At 42.5% G+C, this 20279-nt stretch overlaps 1 protein-coding gene across 2 annotated transcripts in view; it reads left to right on the top strand.

Moving 5' to 3' along the window:
- The window catches only part of ATP8A2 (ATPase phospholipid transporting 8A2), a 1791179-nt gene that overhangs the window by 1362028 nt on the left and 408872 nt on the right, over positions 1-20279 (top strand). For both annotated transcript variants that reach the window (XR_013599395.1, XM_078655985.1), the window contains exons 30-31: positions 17527-17588; positions 17709-17765. Coding sequence is in view for 1 of the 2 variants with exons in the window: in XM_078655985.1 (XP_078512111.1) it covers positions 17527-17588; positions 17709-17765 (119 nt within the window). In the remaining variant the exon portion in view is untranslated. The remainder of the gene's footprint in view (positions 1-17526; positions 17589-17708; positions 17766-20279) is intronic.

The following is a 20279-nucleotide window of genomic DNA, read 5'->3' as shown; positions in this document are numbered from 1 at the left end:
GAACGTATAGCTGCTGAGGGCAGGCTCGACGGCTGTCACTCAGAGGGACAGCTGACTGCCGAGACTCCAGACAGACTGACTCCAGGCAGACTGGGAGGCCGCCCCTCGCCATGTGAAGATGAGCGCGCATAAAATACAGATAGTGTCTACCGTTACAAGAGGTCAACAGACACCGAAGCCTGACGGAAAGAATGTCCTAGGCCCGGAAGGAAGTGACAGGTGGCGCTCTGCGCGTGGAGAGCCTCGCCTTCCTTCTTATAACCACGAACATGTCCAGAGAATTCCATGCAGACGCTTGGAACACAGAGGTCACCTTGGATTCTGTAAGGTGGCGCGCGGGCATCCCGCGCCTGTGTGAGTCCAATTAGCGTAATTGCACTTGAGGCAGATTTTTAGGAGATGTGAGCAGAGGGCTGTGTGTAATTACGCACCTCGACCTTTTGAGTGAGTGTTAACAGCGCTGGGCAGAATGTCACCCGCATGCCCCTCAGAGTTTAGGACAAGGGGCCTGGGGCCGTGTTATGGATATGGCGCCCTGTCACACTCAGCAGTGCACACTTAACTCTGTGCGCTAGGCACAGAGCTGTGCAGGATCACAACAAACACGCTGTTCTTGGTGCATGCGCAAATCCGCACCTGCACCTGGAGCATCGCATTAGTGAAAGGCGGGCCAGCTGCAAGAAGCGGAAATGCGGCCTGCATTTGAAAAGGGTGCAGAGATCCTCTTCCAGGCAGGTGCAGTGAGCAACAGCATACATCTGGAGGGGGGTGTCTTATCCTCTCTTTCAAAGGGCACCCTTGGGGGCGCACTGACCAAGGGTCAGCCGCCACCATGGCAACTCCTTTGCTTCTGCACCTGCAGTATGACATGGGTGTAGAGGCAAAGTGTTTTCTCATTTGCTTAGTGCCATGCACTCGGACAAATTAGGAACACCCCCTTGAGATTGCTTCGGTGCACATGTAGCAATGATACAATCTGTATTACCGAAGAGGCTATGAAAGTGCCTGTGACTCCTTCTGTAATATCAAAATGCCCAGGGGGGGTGGGCGACGGGGAGCGTGGAGAATGTGGACACCCATGTCCATTGCACCCCTGGGGTATAAAAAGAAAGGTTGTAAATAGTGCACCAAGTATTTTAAACCTTTCTATGACTTTGTGATATGACATATTGTAAGGAAATGCCTCTTTTTGCATGATCACCCCCAACGTTAAGGACTGATATTGCTGGTTTCAACTTTGAGAGGTGCACATTATCTCAGTTCCTGTGGTCTGACCCTTAAAAGTATACGTTTTATTGGCTTATACCCACTTGGTATAACTTCACTTATACACCCTTAGTATATGGTACCAGGGGTACCCAGGGCCTGGAAGTTAAAGTGTCCCACCAGCGCTACAGAAATAATTTGCCACCCTGGATGTGACAATATGAAAACATTTCTCACAGTCTGCTACTGCAGAGTGACCAGGCAGTTTTAAACTGCTAACTTGACTTTTTCATTAAAACTAGTCACAAAGCTGTCGTCCTTCCTTTTTAATATATATCTGCGCCCCTACAGCAGGCCTATCGAATCCTAAGGAAGGGTGCAGTATATTAAAAAGTAGGACATGTATTTTTATATGTCCTAACAGTAAAAACCCCAAATTACTGTTTTTACTGTGGAAAGGCTAGTCCAATTGGCGAGTACAGGGTTAATAATACATTAAAAGGGGCGTGTGGGGGAAATATTTAATGACCTAGCATTGTTATAATCCCCTAACTCAGTGAAAAACAATGTATAACAACGGGTCAAGAGGAAAAGCCAACTAAACCGCTATGTGCTATTGGGATACAGTCCATGAATCCAAAGTATACATGGTGAAAATATGTTCCCATCAGATACCCGTCCTGTACCGCCCTACATCATTTGGGATCCTTCACCAGAAGGAAGTGGAATAAATTCCACTTTGGATTAGGTAGTTTGTATCCTAATCGAGTTTGGAGGATGCAATGATGAAATGATGTAAACTATATTGGTATCAGGGGGTAAAAGTTAATTAGCAGTGCAGAAAATGCTATGTGTAGCATGTGAATAAGTGAAATAATATTGGGTTGTAGGAGTGGAAAAAGACTTTTAATAGGATCCTACCCACACCCAAGGTTAAAAAACAGTGCAAAAGTAGTGTCAACAAATAACTACTTAGATGTAAACTGGGTCGACATGTTTCTGCAGGGTATATAGGCTCACACGATGCCTGTCTGCTTCATCAGGACCTTCACAATAAAATGCTACTGCTTAGTGTTTGTAGTGATTAAATCATATCACCTGAGGTCGCCAAACAGAATGATCCAGATGGTCAACGTCAGGTGGACGAACAAACATACACAAACAATTAAGAAAAAAGATGCACATAGTTAAACAAGATGGCTACAGGCACGAGGGAAAAATACTCTCGTGGTATTACATGTTATGCCAAACAATATTAGTCACTGATTGCTCTTCAGTCAATCTGGTAGCACAGGTCAAAGTGACCAATGGAGACAAACAAAGTAAATCTCAGTATGCACTCACCCATAATTTGGGGAATGAACTCTCCACCTCACCCGGCTACAGCTCAGGTACAAATGGAGCACCGCTCTGGTGAGTGTAAAGAAAAAGGAACAACGTGAAAGAGAAGGAACACTCTAGAGTTGGTTTGCCAGACACACCCTTTCCCAACCTGTTCGGTTTCTAGCGGTATTGAATTACAGCGTGGTATGGGGAGGGTCACTATTATTAAAAATAGAGGAATAGAACACAGGAAAGTTTAGCACTAAGTAGAAGATGTAAGCGCTCGGGCTGCCTTTCATAAAAACTTCCCCGTCTAAGTTCTTTTCAAAGCGGAAGCTTTTGTTGCACCCAAGTGTCGGCGGGGCTCTCTAATGCGCTAAAATCACATTGCTAGACTGACAGTCTTTAAACAGAGACTTATCACTCGAGCTCGCCGTGTAACTGGCATACTCTACCAGACCCCTTACCTGTCCGTCGGTACTCCTCGCCTCCGTCTCAGCTGTCAATGGGAGGTACCACGACGGACAGGAAGCGGGCATTTGAGTTTTTTCTTCGATCGTCAGAAAGGTCACATGACGGTTTCCGTCGCATGCGACAGGACTACAAACTTCTTGGGAAATGTAGTTCGCATGACGGAATTGTGACGTGCTCGAATAAGCGCGTTAGCATGTCGGGAAATGTAGTATGCAGGCCGATTGCGGCCGAATATTTAACGATAGAAAGGACACTTACAGTGTAAACAACCCAGTCAATGCATTGAATGTATATATACATAAAAACCGGAACCATGCCGATTTTTACCGCTGATCAGTGGAATCTCTTTTGCTTCTTGCACTACCCGGCAGGATAGTTATGATAATAATAATAATAATAATCCACATTTGTAAAGCGCACAATCACCCGTAAGGGTCTCTAGGCGCTGGGGGCCGTCGGGAAGATTAAGCGAGCTATTGCCCAGAGTCACATGGTGCTGGGCTACCCTGCCGCCGGAGCCGGGGATCGAACCCTGATCCCCAGATTCCAGCGTCAGTCGCCCTGGCCGCGGCGCCACACATCTCTCTGATAGATATGTACAAGTCGGTAAAAGCATATTTACAACAGGGTAATCTACCTTGAGGACAGCTATACAAAGGCAATGTAGTATGTTATTTATATTTGCTTTGGAATAAGTGTCATTGATTCAAAAATTGTAAAAACCAACAAATGACAGCAGTTGATGGAGGTGTGGAATAGTGCATGCCACTAGTTATGTGGTACCTGACCCTCCAAATCCCTGGTATATCACACTGCATATATTTGACAAGGTGTCCACTCCTTATAGTGACATCCAAGGGATGTCTTCGTTCAGGCCTGATCTATCTGTTTGTAATTTGTACACCCATCTTTGTTCCCTCTTATGTAAGAAGGTGCTTACATCAGTGATGTGTTTGGGAATTACTGGTTGTTCCAGCACTGTCCAGTGCAGGTCAGTCGGTGCATGTTTGGCCTCTAAGAAGTGTTTAGTCATTCTTGTGGCTTGTTTATTGCAGCGTATTGAGCTTTTATGCTCAGAAATCCTGACCTTTATTTTTCTCGTAGTCATGCCCACGTATTTCTTCTCACAAGGGCAACTAATTAAGTAAATGAGGTTGGAACTGTTACAGTTCGTAAACCTACGCTGTTCCCATGGATGTTCTGTGCCGATGTTAATTGTGGTTGATTTGCAAGTCTGTGGACATGCTGCACATTGTCCGCATGGATGGTGTCCGGTTACTGCGGGCATCTCCCACAAGGTCCCTGTCATTTTTGGAATCTCCACCCTTGGTCTGGTGTGGACCAATCTGTCCTTCAGGTTTTGTCCCCTTTTAAAAGCAAAAAGGGGGACGGGCAATTTGTCATTTCCTGTGTTCAGGATGCCCCAGTGTCTTTTGATAATGCCGGTGATCTTGTTTGACAGTGTCCCAAATGTCGTGACACAGGTCATTCGTTCAGTTTTTTCTTTCAACGGCATAACTTCTAGTAGGCTAGCTCTGTTGTTATTTGCTGCCCGTTTTTTTGATCGGGTCACCAAATGTGATGGATAATCTTTATCTAAAAGGTCTCGTGTTAGATTACTAGCATGCACTTCAAACGCAACTTTGTTTGTACAGTTCCTCTGGATCCGTAAAAATTGCCCGTAAGGCAAATTGTCACGAAGGGACTTGGGGTGGCAACTATGGTAATTTAGCAAAGAGTTTCTGGCCATAGGTTTCTGATAGAGCTCTGATATGAGGCCATCGGTTGTACCAATGATCATAAGATCCAAGAAAGCTAATCTGCATGTGTTGTATTCCATTGTGAATTTTAGATAGCGGTTCTGATGATTCAGCCACTCATGGAATTCAGTTAGTTGATTTACATCCCCTCGCCACACCATGAAAATGTCGTCGATGTAGCGTTTCCACGCTCGCAGGCACTCGAGATGGGGGTTGGTGTCTGCGAGCACGTGCTGCTGTTCAAAATGATGCATATATAGATTCGCCAGACTAGGGGCAAAAACGCTGCCCATACTAGTCCCGCTGATCTGCAGATAAAGGGAATCTTCATAGGAGAAGAAATTCTCTGTCATAGCCAGTGTTGCTAAGGTCATAATGAGTCTAACAGGAGTTATGGAGTCTATGTCTCGTGATAGCAATAGCTCCTCTATCACCTGTAGAGTCTCCGTTTGAGGTATAGATGTGTACAAACTCTCGACATCGAATGACACCAACAGATCTGTGTTGATGTCATATTCGATGTCGGGTAGCAATCTTAAAACATCTTTGGTGTCCTTCAAATAAGAAGGCATCTCCAGTACCATGGGTTGGAGAAACACATCAACAAAAGTTGACAAAGGTTCCAGTAGTGAACCTATCCCAGATATAATGGGACGGCCAGGTGGAGGGCGTTGGACCTTGTGTATTTTTGGCAACTGGTAGAAGTACGGAGTAACCGGATTGGAAACTTGAAGATATTGGCCCTCTTTAGGAGTTAGTCATCCTTCTGCTAGTGCTTCTTCAACGATGTGAGCTACGATGTTGGTTAATCTAGCTGTTGGATCTTGTTTGAGTTTCCTATATGCCCGACCATCATTGAGCTGGCGTAGGCACTCATTACGGTAAGTTTCCACATCGAGGATCACCACCCCTCCCCCCTTGTCCGCTGGTTTTATCACAATGAGGGGGTTCTCAGTTAGATCCTTAATGGCAGTTTGTTCGTCTTTAGTCAGATTGGAAAACGTCCTATGTCTGGCAGTAAAGAGTTCTCGTATGTCATGGTTGACAGCTTCTTCAAAGGTAAGAACCTTGGGAGGTTGGCCTAGGGTAGTTGGGTTAAATGTCGAAGGTTTCTTCAAACCAGTATTGTTAGGGTGGCTGCATTGCGAATTCACAGTAGGTTTGTTTGCAAACATAAAATGAAGTCTGATTTTGCGATAGAGTTTGCTCAATTCAATTTGAGCCTGGAACGGATCCGTGCGATTTGTCGAAACAAATCCCAGACCTTTGTTCAATACTTGCTCTTGAGTCTCTGTTAGTTGTTGCGAGCTCAAGTTGATGACTAAACTGGTCCCGCCGCGGTTGACGGTTGGTCCTGTGGTATCTTTCGCCCACTCCTCAGATCCATGGTCTGGGGTGGGATGTTCCAACGGACCTGTCCTTGTCTGGGAGTTCTTTGGTGCCCCCTGCTTCTCCTGCCCCCCCCCTAAAAAAGGCTGTTGGTTGTAATTCCCATAGAATGGGGGCGGACCATATGGGGTCATCATTGGCGGAAAAGGTGGTTGGCCCCATGGTGAAGGTTGCCACCATGGTGGGCATTGTGGTTGGGAGAAGGCTTGGTTACATCATTTCATCATTGCATCCTCCAAACTCGATTAGGATACAAACTACCTAATCCAAAGTGGAATTTATTCCACTTCCTTCTGGTGAAGGATCCCAAATGATGTAGGGCGGTACAGGACGGGTATCTGATGAGTGCAGGGTTACACATTGACAACTCTAGCTATGCTAACTACTGAATGGGACTACTAAAGTTGGTACTTGAAGGTAGCAAAACAATATTGCATTAAACCCGACTTGATGCCCAAGTCAATTTTACTGTAACTTTAAAGTATAAGGCAACTTTAGAAAGCTGCAACTCTGTTGCCCAAGTCTTCCAGTGGCCATTCGCAAATGCTGGCCACAAGATCGCTTTCTTCCCTCCTAGAGAGAGGTATGAAAGACTCTCAGGAATGAGAAAAATAAAGGCTTTCCGTTGGAACAGGTGTCCCCTCTCCCTAGGAGGAAGCCACACAGGGTGTGATCTCAAAAGGTGAGCTTGAAAGTAAAGCTGTATTTGAAGGTTAAGTGGCGGACATACACAAGTGGGGTTTCTCTTTGTCCAGATAGATGGGTTGGTGTCAAAGGCAGAGAGGGAAACCAATTGCTGAACCAGTTTTTCCATGTGATTGTAGCCCTCAGGTAGCCACACCTGTAGGGTGGGCTACCAAGCTCTACTTACCAAGAGAGGGCTTCTGCTATCTTGGGAGTGAGCAGAATGGGATAGCTAGATGCCACACATTGCAGGAAGTCATCTTCAGGCTAGACGGGATATGGTAGTCTATTGGCTAGTGACTGCTGCATCCCTGAGGGTGCTTTCTGGGCAGAAATATGGCACACCACATCTCAGATCACCTCTGCACTGAAGAGAGGACCAAAGAATGTCTGCCATGCTGTTCCCTGGACGTCCTTGGGTTAACAAAGAAAGAACTGTGTATGTGGTGCCTGGCATGTGGAAAAGATGCTTCTAAGCTCCAAACAGAAGTGAAGTAAACTTCTTTTAAAAAAAAAATATTTTTATTGAGTTTTTATCCCACAGCAGACAGGCAAGGGAGAGATACGCAAGTAAATACATTATAATTACATGGATCATACCAAAGATTTAAGTAGCAGAGGCCAGCTGAATCAAATACTTCATAACAATAATAAGAGAATAGGAAAAAGAAAAAAAAAAAAGAAACCAACGGAGGCAACAAAAAAGACATATATATAACCTACAGGATCCTTACTGCCCCATCCAGTTCACAATTGGTAGCCATAATTTATACCCATACATTTTCCGTCTTATGCCCCTGAGTTTGTACAGAGAAGATTTAAGGTAGTATATTGACAGTAATTTAGCTTGCCATTTTATAAAGTTTGGGGGTTCCAGGTCAATCCATTGCGATGTAATACAGAATCTATATACAGACATACATATAAATATGAAGACTTCTTCAGCAGGTGACCATTTATACAACATATTTTCTTCCACACCAAATATAACCAGTTGTGTAGTTAATTTAACACAGATGCCCAAGCGTTCCTTAATATAAAGCTCAATATCTCCTATAAACTTAGAAAGCTTTGGGCATAAGAAAAATACATGGGCAGTATCAGCGGCATTTAAGTTACATCGACTGCAATAATTCCCCCGCCCAGTCTTCCATTTTGCTAATTTAGCTGGTGTATAGTATAAATCAAACACCAACATATAATGTTGGCTGTGAAAAGATCCATTTAGTAATACACTGGTAGCTATCTCCAAGCTTCTTTCCAGCTTGACTCCTTCTACACCTAACTTCTCTTGCCATTTCTTTTCGATTACCCGAAGATCATCTTCTTCCGTTGCCAGAAGCAATTGATACAAAGGGCCCATTTTAAGCCTACCCTTAATTGCTTCAATAATGTCTATTTTTTCTAAAAAAAACATATTTCCCAACAGCTTCTCCTCACAAAAACTCCGGAGCTGGAGATATTTAAAAAAATCAACACGCTGCAACTTATACTTCCTCGTAAGAAAATCAAAGGAGGCAAAACTATTCCCTTGAAACAAATCTCCCAATTTCCGCACTCCCCGATCTTTCCATCTTAGCATCACCTGATCATTGAAAGTTTCAGGGAAGAGAGAGCACTTCTGGAGAGGTGTATAGAGTGTTAGATTACCGGTAATTCCACATTTTTTCTTAATTATCCTCCAAACCAGATAGGCTGTATGGAATATTTTAAATTTAGTCTTCTTATAGTAACTTGGTTCCACAATTCTATTTAAACATTGTTTAGCCTCTTCGCCCAAAAGCATCTCATAAATAGATGGAGCAGAACATTCTTCGGTAGGATCATCTGATAGGACCAGCACCCCCATATGCTGTAATATTGCTATCCAGTGGTAAAACTGAAAATTGGGAATGACCCAGCCTCCTCTGTCCCTTGGTAAAGTGCATTTTTTAAAAGATCCCCGAGCTCGATGGTATCCCCATAGAAATCTTGAGCACATTCTATCTATTCGAGCGAAATAATGGGAAGATATTAAAAAAGGAATAGCCCGAAATATGTATAAAAATTTGGGGAAAATAAGCATTTTCAATGCGTTACTACGCCAGCAAGCGAGAGTTTTAGGTTATTTAATCTCTCTAATGTTTTATTTGAGGCAGCTATTATTGGGTCCAAATTAGCAGAAATAATATTTTCGACATTAGCCATAAGTTTTACACCCAGGTATGTGGCCTCTTGTTCAAATTTGATATTTTCTGGTCGGCCGGCTTCGGAATGTATAAATTGGGTCTTTGCTACGTTTAATTTGTAGCCAGAAATCCGTCCGAATGCCTCTGCAGCCTCTGTAATAATAGGTAATGAGCTAGCAATGTCAGATGAAACAACCGCAATATCGTCTGCATACGCACAAACTTTGAACTCGCCATTTTGAATCTGAACAGGTTTAATAACATGATTTCTCTCTAATGTCAAAATAAAAGGATCAATATATAAAGCAAAAAGGAGGGGGGAACAGGAACAGCCCTTTCTCGTCCCTCTATCTATCAACACCTTCCCTGATAGTTTCCCTGCAGTCCGTATGAATGCAGCTGGTTCTTTGTATAGCGCCTTAATTGCTTTAATTAAAGGCTCTGGAAACCCCTTCTTCGCCAGGACCAGCCACAAAAAGCTCCACGAGACCCTGTCGAACGCTTTTTCAGCGTCCAATAGTGCCACGCCAACCGGAGAGTTCTTCCCCTGTGCCCAGTCCAACATTGAGATAATCAGCCTTATATGGTCCGTGGTTTCCATATGTCATATAAAGCCGTGTTGTCTCAATGAAACCAGGCCCGGCATCATATCATTCAGCCTATTGGCTATCATCTTTGAGTACATTTTATTATCCGAATTTAGTAAGGATATTGGTCTATAAGACACCATTTCAGTATCTTTTTTACCCTTCTTTTTAAACACCACTATTGTGGTATTAGACCAGGACTGGGGGGCATTCCCCATAAAGGCTTCTTGGCAGATTTCAACCAGTTCCGCTCTCAAACTATCCCTAAAAAGCCGATAAAATTCTAAGGGAATATTATCTGGGCCCATTGCTTTCCCCTGGGCAAGTCCTAGTATTGCCCTCTCTATTTCCCCCCCATTCTGGTGGCTCTTGTAGGCTAGTCTTTTGCATTTCGGACAGTGTAGCTGGGATTACTTAGGTTTAAATACTCATCAGAAGAAACCTCCCCAATATCCTCAGTATATAAATCCTGATAAAATCCTTGAAAGGCGGTCAAAACGCCTTCCTTAGTCTCTTGAAGCACCCCCTGCAGATCTCTTACTTTAGGTATGTCGTTATAAGCAGCTTTTTCCCTAACCCTTTTGGCCAATACTCTGCCCGTTTTCTCACCAAATTCGTACGCTTCTTCTTTATATAAAACAAATTGTGCTGCTATATCATCAGCTACATTCGCATAAGCCCTGGACCTTAGGAATAGTAAGTTCCTTCTGAATTAGATTAAATACATCTGCTTCCACACCAACCCTTAGCGCCTCAGCCAACTTTTTCTCAGCCATTAACGTCTGGTCGAAGTCCTGCCGCTGTTTTAGCAGGCTCCTTTTACGCTTAAATTTAGAAAAACTTAAGGTTTCACCACGGACCACTGATTTAAATGTATCCCAAACAGTCGCTATAGGGGCAGTACCTTTATTAAACTCAACAAATTCCTGTATCTTATTGACCATAAACTGACGATATTCACCATCCATCAGCAGTTTTCTTTCAAATGACCACTGTTGAGGTTCTACCCTCTCTTCCTGATCAACATCAAGCTCCAGTATCACCGGATTATGATCAGAGACCAACTTAGGATGAATCTCAATTTTTACACCTGCCAGAAATAAGGTTGTGATGAAAAAGTAGTCTAAACGCACAAATTTGGCATGGGGGGCAGAGTAAAATGTAAATCCGTCATCCTCTGAATGCTTTAAATTCCAGACATTGTATAAGCCATGATCCAAGATCATAGAAGTGAAGTAAACTTCAAGAGTTAGTTAGATCACTTCCTGTTACATCACCACTGTCACATAAGCTGAATAAGCACATTCTGGTCAGTCAATAGCTAGAAGTGCTTGATTGCCACTGAGCGTCGACTTGCAGCACATACGACCAAGTCCTGAAGCTTAAAATTTGCACCAAGTCTGCTGGACCTGGGCGAGTCGTCGGAGGGCAGATCCATCCCCAAAATGACACTAACCTTTGCCAAAGGCAACCAGTGGTTTTGCTGTGGACAGAGACCAGTAGTACAGTGGTAATTGGACTTTTGCTGGAGCAAAGAGGACCTCAAGGGACGTCAACCTCTGTGGCCAAAGTCTACCCATCTGGACCATGGTCTGAGGAGTAGCCCCTGGAATAATACTGTTGACCGCACACCATCCTCAGCATCTGTATACCTTGCATCAGATGACCTAAATATCCTCATCTACACCTATGGGGCGGCATAACTATAGGTGAAAAAAATTGGTGGGGGAGTCTCGTCCCCTATTTTCTGGACTCAAACTGTAGTCCTATAAAGTGGTAAAAACAAAAGGTTAGAATTTATATCTTCTGGAAAAAGGCACCTAAAAAGGGGGGGGGGGTGATTTAGCCCCTTCTGCGACATGCCTGGGTACTCGCTGGTGAGCGAGTAAGACAAGGCTCAAATGGAGTGTCTTCTGGCATGGGACCTACCCGCATCTGACCGTCACAGGACCTTTTGTTTTCACCACTTTATAGGATTACAGTCCGAGTCCAGATAATAGGGGACATGACCCCCCCCCCGTATAGTTACGCCGTCCCCTAGGAGTAGATGAGGATATTTAGGTCCTGATGAAATGCATAGATTCGCTTGGACTTTATAGGGCATGAAACATGTCGACCCCCTGCACACCTTACACATTCCTTTGAACTTAAGCAGGTATAGTTTCCCCTCTCCAGTCTATGACTTTCTAGTTGGTGTTTTTACTTATGGCACAGGAACCCAGTGAATAATCTACCCTTGGAGAATCCTGTAGCTATTTTTAAACCACACTCACATTATCCCACTCACTACACAAACACCCTCACTAGAACCTTTTTAGCTTCACGTCAGCAACCAGAAAAGACCTCCGGCAAAGAGCCCCCTTGCGGGGCCTGTTGGGCATTGTAGTGCCGGCCAAACAAGGAGCTGCCCAATGATGAAGCATGACACCCCCGGGTGTGTGAGGGCCATTGCTCCTTATTGGAGCTATCCCGTTGCACCTGGCTGTAACAATACTCTACCTGTGCCTCTTTTCCACCACGCATTCCCACTCATCCTCCGCTCTTTCCCCTGCTTCCCACATAGGAACAGCATATTCCTTTCCCTTCACTGTAAATTGTAGTCCCGCTATATGTATTTATTTTGGGAAAATTTGAGACAGAAATCCACAGGTTACATTCAACGTATTTGAAAGTGGTGTGATGAGCCTTAACAATGAAAAGGCTTGGTATCTTTACTCCTATGTATTTTCATCAATTACTGCCATTTATTCTCTTTCATTTGACCTCAACAATTACATGAACAATCATTGCCTCTAATTGTGCTGCAATATTCAGTTTTGTAGCTTAATTAGATTTTATATGGTCGCAAGATTGTTCATTTATGCTGTTTGGTTGCTGCTAATTAGCAATAATATCAACCTTAGATTAAACTAATGTGACAATATTTAACTTTTTTTTAAACAAAACATTGATTGAACTCTATCATTTATAAACTTTATAAATAACTGAAGCCTTTTTTCCCAGTGTTGATCTGAGTGTATGAAGGAGGCCAGGAATCGGAGCATAGCTTAGGCAAAGTTGAAATCTGAGTAAATTTGTGGTTTGCTGGATGATTTCTTTCTATAAATCAATAGTAGTTTTGATAAAAGTACCATAGATGTCTTCAAAACCATACTGAATATTGACAGCCTGAAAAGAGGAGATATGGTGGCCCTCATCCTCCTGGATCTTTCAGCAGTGTTTGACATGGTCTCCCACCCGTCCTCATCTAACGCCTACACGACATTGGAATCAAAGGACACAACTCTGATGGATTTGCTCCTTCCTGACTAGAAGGATCCAATCAGTCAGCCTAGCACTGTACTCTTCATTTAAAGAGGAAGCCTGAGAATGAGCCAGAAATCAGCATTCTGAATAACCTGAAGTCTAGCAATCAAATAGTTAGGTAGATCCAAATATAAAACATTAGCATAGTCCAGCCTGGATGTGATAAGAGCACAGACCACCGTCTGCCTCGATGCCAAAGAAAGAAGAAAAAGAAATTCTGAATTGAATTAAAAGCTCACTTGCTATAGTGCTGTCTATGGAATGGCAGACCGTGCATAAGTGTTTTCCTGAACTGCGTAGCATAATTCTCACCAATTTCTCAAAGGATACCACTATTAGAAGATGATCACAGGTCCAAGATCTCTCTCCTCTGACTCGGGCCTGGTAATCTCTAATCATCCATCAAGGCAAATAAATCCATATTATCAGGATAGGTCACTTTCTTCTGACCAATGTGTCAGTAGGTGATGTAAAGTTCTTGGCTTCAGGTCCACATTCAGCAAGTAATCCCCTTGGATGCTAAAGTCAAAATGCCTACTAGTTAAACTGTTGTTCTCAATTGTGACCTCTTAGAGCATTATCTCATATTTGGCCAAGTTCTAAACACCCAATCACTTTCAGGCCATATTTTCATAACTCCAATTTCTTAAGTAGCTTTAGATCATGATACAACATTTGGATCCTGACTTCGGCATAACTTCAAAACTACACCCAACATAAACTCTTATGTCATCATTTCTATTGATAAGAAAGAGAATTAGAAATTAACCTGCCATTCAATTATGTAAGTAATTATCATTTTGGATATATACAAACGTGCACTATACATTCCTGCCTCCAATCGCCTTGTCTGCATACATTATGAGGTTGCAAAATCATTAAAACATTGGACAGGAGCTGATTAATGTCAAACTGCCTTTCTTCTGTCATGATGTATATTCAACTGGGAAGTTTGGTTAAGCATAAGAATGGTTCTGTTGGGTAAGATACATTGCTTTGAAACTGCTTATTAATGCAATCAGGGAAAAATGCTCTCTGGTACACACATACATTGAGAAATCAATGCTCAAAATAAAAGGTCATGAGATCAAGGGGTTATATTAGGCAATTTATATCAGAATTCATTCATTTTGTATCAGAATTGCTTCATTCAATGATAACATACAATGCATGATAAGACCGTCAGGCAAAGGTGCAATTTGTGTGACATATAGGGCCAGATGTATGAAAGGGTTTTGCCCATTCTGTGTCTATGGAGAAATGTGTTGATACATATGGCCCTTGGTGAATAGTGCTAAAATGAGTGAAAAAAATGTACAGTGAGAAGAAATTTCCTATATACAAATATATACAAGTGTTTCATTGACCAGACGCTGATTTAGAACTATGGAGAGGGTGAGGATCAATCAATGATTAAGAGATTTGTGAAGCGCGCTACTCACCCGTGAGGATCTCAAGGCGCTGGGGGATTGGGGGGGAGGGGGGGAGGGGGGCTTGAGGGGGAGGTAAACTATGCTGCTCCATCTTACCCAAAGAGCCATATCAACATATATCAACTTAATTAACATTGTCATTCGCTATATTGTCATGTTATCCTCACAGATCTTTTCTGATTTACATAATATAAGACTTTAATGGTTTTTTGCATAAAACAGCACAAGAAGTCAGGTCACCAGTATAGCAATGAATCACGGTGGATGAGTAGCAACATGATGTACTCCTGTACATATAAGAATGATCTCTAGGGAAGAAACAACTGTTTCTGTTTACATTTTTTTTTAATCCACTTGATTTAATAGGAAGGTGGGTCCATCTCCTATTTCATCGATGATATCACATTAGTATCCGATAGGAAGATGGATGATGTTGTGGATGTGTTTGGATAAGACATAACCTAAACGATTCCAGTGGTCCCTCCCTATGACGATGTGTTCAGCCTGATGCGCATACTTTCAAGTGGGCATGTGGGCTTGGTTCAGCCTCTTATCTTTCAGGATTAGAACGATTTGGATGCACAGAACCTTTCTGAATTGCTTATGATTAGAATCCATGCCGCACGCAGAGTTCAACAGATAACTTGCTATAAAGATAAAGGCTTGATTATTGTAGGGACATACAGTAGTGTGAAAGGATATTGGTGCCGAACACATCTGAAATCAAGCCCCTCTTGAAAAGAATGAAGTGCCGCTCAAGAAAAAATGCAGAGTAAAATTGGTTGCTAGTCTGCCTAGCCCCCTGTCCTTTGTGCCCTTTGACTAAGCACTCCTTCTCCCCTTGTTGGGGAAAGATCCAATATTTATAATCTGGAGTCTCAGCGAACCCGCTGAGAGAGTCCACTGCGCCAAGGGAGCCACTCACAGCTGAGGTATGGTATGGCACCTCTGCCAAAGCACTCCCTCTCCCCTTTTTGGGGAAGAATCCAGAATGTAGGCCTTGGAGTCTCAGAGACCCCTCTGAGAGTGTCCCCCTACCTAAAGGGAGCCTCCCGCAACTGAGATAGAGAAGTGATACCTCTTCCCCTGGGATCACAGCTTACTGGACTTTGGATGTTGCTTTGACTCGTCTACCGGTTTGTGTTCCCCGACACCCTTCCCCTCCTCTTTCCATGCGGTGTCCTTCACCCTCCCCTCCTCTTTCCCGCCTTCATTACATAACTACTTCCGCAGCTCCTTCCCCCTCTCCTGAACCTTTCCCAATGTCTGCTTTTCACCTTTCGTATTTGTGCATATTGTTTATCTCGACCATACAAGTAACTATGTGGCCATGCTCTAATAACTGTGTAACCTTTGTAACGATGTAACCTGTAACTTGATCTGATGCTCATGTAAAGCGCTCGGATTCCTCCGGGTCTAGCCAGCGCTATATAAAACCTTTAAAATAAATAAAATAAATAAATGGATACGGTGAGTGTGCTTTATGCAGGTGGCGTGCCAGCCACTTTGACGATCTGTGCAAGGAGTATGGCCTCCCTTCAGGCCAGTTCCTACTATATGGCACCCTAGGGACAGCAACACATGGATTGTAGGGACGGCGGGGGAAGGCATCGCAATCGCTCCATAGTTTCCAATCTCTTTGCAATACTACTAACATCCGCAGACTGGTCTGAGGCTTATATGGAGCAATACGTGTGGATGTGCCCTCGACCATCACACACTTACACGAGAGATGGGAGGCAGACCCTGGCTCCCTTGTGACTGTTTGGACTGGGCTATAATGTGAGAAGTAGCGCCCAAAATCTCCCACAATGTCCCTTTCAAGCTTATGTATTAATGCATATTTCACAGACTTACCTCACACCCCAGAAGCTTAGCATGTGTTACCGGCCGTCTAATCCTGAATGCCCTTGTTGCCATTCTGCCACTGGGGATCTCATACACATGTTATGGAGCTGTTCTCATTTAACTTCCTACTGGTGCGCCACCTATCTGAAGTTATGGACCATTCCCTGACACCCTCTCCTAAATTTTACCTAGTAGGTCTCTACCCCTGGCCGAAACTCAAAATTGCAACTTGTTTCATAGATTTGACCCTAGCGTTGGCTAAGCGTGGAATTACAATGCACTGGAAGCAGGCAGCATGCCCTAGTATTCTATTGAGCACTGGAGGGCAGACCTCCAGCGTTGGGCAGACTGTGATGGGGCAAGCTAATGCGGGAGGCATGTCAGGGCTAACGGGATATAGAATCTTCGCGAGCCTGGGAGATAGTTCTGACCAACCTGTGGGGGACACAGTCGATAGTGATGGCTCTCTCTCTGATTAGGGGCGGTGGATGCTGTTCGCTGGGGGGCCTTGGACTAGACTCCGTCTGACCATTGGGTTGGCGCTGCTCTGCAGGTTTGGTCTATACCCCCATTGCCTGCTGGAGCACTTTGGCACTGTTAAGGCCTGAGTAGGCGTGGAAGATTTTGGTGCTTGTCTCCCTTACATCTGGTCCATTCATCCAAATTAGCAAGGGGGAGTGGGCACCACAAGAATTTGGGGGAATTCTGGGATGCAGTTGAGGACACACTTGAAGGATGACTTGAAATTGGTTCCCCTTTCTATTAGGATGATGACTCTGTAGACCTTCTGCATCTATGGGGGCATTATTACTCCCTGGTACGTGTACCCTGGCCTGGGTCATACCAAAGACTCCTGTTTGTTATTGATCGCCCGGGGGTTGATAAACCCATGAATGGTTATGTCATTATGAGTCTATGTGTGTACTGCACTGATTGTCCTCTGCCACTGTCTTAAATGCTAATAAAGTTTATTTGCAAAAAATATACATTATGCATTGTCAATTTGGTTATTTTCAGTAAAATGTACAGGTAGTTGCTCGCTTCTCACCAGCATAAGTCACTATAGATATGATCTGTGTTGCCTCCCGATCTCTAGTGTTCATGGCTCACATTAGACATACTCTAGGCTGCTTTTAACATTATACCTGCACAGCAGAAGAGAAAACATTAGTTTAAATATATTTGTGGTGATTCTTAACTGAGCAAAAAGGAGACCCATTAGCGCTTGCTAGAACTAAGTTTATCACATCACAATGTGTTGTATATTTGCGCCCGGAAATTTGCACAAGTTTGAAGAACGTTATTCTTAACCATTTATAAAATATGTTTGTTCTCTTATATTTTCCAGATGCAGTATTTACAAATGGACAAGTTACAGACTACTTGTTTGTTGGAAACATTGTTTACACTGTAAGTCTGTAGCGCGTCTACAATATTCAATGTCATTAAAATGTGCACACTTTGACCCTAAACTACAATTGAAAAAGTGAATTTGAAGTTTTTTCTTTCTCTCGTGTCATTTATTTTCAGTATGTTGTGGTTACCGTTTGTTTGAAGGCTGGCTTGGAAACCACTGCATGGACAAAAGTGAGTAATCTTCTGGGTTTGTTCTATAATTGCTAAGAGTGTCAAATTCATAGTATTTCTTATGTCAACAAAGAACGTGATTCATGTGTTTAGATTTGCAGATGAGTCTATTATCCTAAGCAATTAGAAGGATTTTCTCTTGTGTTTAAAAAAATGAGAAAATCTCTGTAGGGAAAGTGAAGTCATGCTTGTATTTGGGTTTGGAATGGATGTAATTGCTTGTGAAAGGTGGCGAACTGAGTGAAGTGCAGAAAGAAGGGACTCAATTCAAAGAATTTACTGCAGACAGAAAACAAAGATAATTACTTTAATGTCTTTCTTTATCACAAGAGATTAGTCCATGCAGCCGTGCAAACATATTTAGCCTCATTTTAGTCTGGAAAGTAACGGGCTAGGCTTTTTACTTTTTCTTGCATTTTACAGTAACATGTAACTAGCTTGTGAACATATATGATGGATAACTCTTCATATTAGTCACCAACGCCTTGGCAAGGATGAAACAGAAAGAGAAAGGGCTAGTGGAAGATGTCTTCAAAATACAGTCTTTCCCATCATAAAATGTGTGAAAATGCATAGAAATATAGAATTATGCTCAGATTCGAAATTATCTATTATTTCTCATCCGATTATTTAAGGGATGTAATGCAGGAAGTGGTGTGTTGCCCCGTAGGTCATAGGTGGACATTATTCGCCCATAGGCCCATATCATGTTCAAGGAGAGAAAAGAATCTAATCTCAGTCAGTAGATTGGATTGAGTCAAACCTTTCTTCCCATCCTGTGGTGCTAGCACTTAACTTCCAAATACAGCATAGTCGGTGCTACATTGACCTATCATTATCATGATTAGGTATGTGTACAATGTATTTACAGTACAATTATACCACTATATTGTCAGATTAGCTACATAGATTCAAACCCTATCTATAACCCTGCAACTAAGAAAGTCCCAAACCCTTTACCATACCATAAACCTAGCTGTACACATACTGCTTAACCACACCTTAAACCTAATCCTAAAACTACCCATTACCCTCACCCTATCCCTAAACCTAACAATACACTAAGCGACAACCTTAATCCTAATCCTTACTCTAACCCTAAATCTAGGTCTAAAGTTAACTGTTACCCAAACAAAGCCTTATATTTTACCCCACACCTAAACCCAATCGCACCATTTGCCCTTCTCTTAAACTAGGTCTAAACCTAACGTTAAACATAACATGAATTATAAGGTTGCCAATTACTTTTATGCTTTTTATAAACACTACGTTAAAATTTGCTTAAAAAAGGAACTTGTTTGTAAATTTCTTAAAAAAGAAAAAGATCCGATTTGGTGAGGTTATCTAACCACTTCACCTATTAATCCAAGTCTTAGACCTTCAGAGTCATCATGTAATGGCCAAGAGTGTACTGCAGATATTTTTGGACCTTGCTCTTTATTGGAATTTTAACATATGACAAACAAAATTAAAAGCTAGGCAATATGCACACAGTTTCATCAACTATGGATTTCTGCAACCACATTAAAAGAGAATGTGTTTTAATTGTAACAGCAACTATATCCTTGTTTGGTCTGTTTACTGGATAGCTCCAGTGTCCTTAATGTCTGCAGATTCTTGTAAGATATTCTGCTTTCTAAGGTCCTTTTATTTTTCATTACATGTCTGGTCTAGCCCCTTGCTTAGTTGTCTGGATTACTACAGTGTTTTTATTTGCTTAATTGTGTGTGTACCTAATGTTCTTTACATTCCATGCCTATTTTGTGTTGGCCTGAGAGTTTTCTTTACAAGAGCCTTGAAAAAGGTCTCTGTCTCTTTGGACAAAACACATATTATTGGGTGAAATAAAACATAAATATGTAAGGAAATACATCTGTGTCCTACACTCAACCATAATGTGACTCAGGTCGTTCTATAGACTACACGCAGAGATCGTAGTAGGCAGGTGAACGGGAGAACAAGGTTCCCAAGCTTTAGTTTGATCAAAACAATTCTCATAATTTATTTAAAAACAACCATTCCTGAACGGTTCAGTCGCCAGAAGCTGAATAATGAAAAGAAGGGACACCTCTACCATGAAGGAAGAAACAGCAAAAGAAGTAATGAGCCTTCCCTCCACAGCGTTGTTGCCTGAAAAAAATTTAAATATGTGCAATTCATTAATCAGAAAATCTGAAGACTATTCGGGTGCCAGCATAGGCTTAGTTTCATTTATGTAATTTGGAATGTGTCCTTTCAGTGGAAACCAATGCACTAGGTACAATTTGCATATTACCAAAAACATAACTTCTGAAAGCAGCGTAAATATGCAAAAAAAATGTTTTTGGACATTTTGCGACAGCCTATATACTCTGTATGCCACCTATCTGATATTGTATATAATATTTTTTTAAACTTATGACTTACATTTTTCACAGTGCTTTTTGTCACAGGTCTGGACCACTTAGCACTATAAATAAGTCACTATTTCCCCAGTGCACCAACTAGGATTGAAACCGATGACCATCCGATTAC

The sequence above is a fragment of the Lissotriton helveticus genome, chromosome 8, assembly GCF_964261635.1.
Source record: "Lissotriton helveticus chromosome 8, aLisHel1.1, whole genome shotgun sequence".
Lineage (NCBI taxonomy): Eukaryota > Metazoa > Chordata > Amphibia > Caudata > Salamandridae > Lissotriton > Lissotriton helveticus.
Note: the sequence above shows the minus strand (reverse complement) of the source record. Positions and strands in the feature narration are given on the sequence as shown.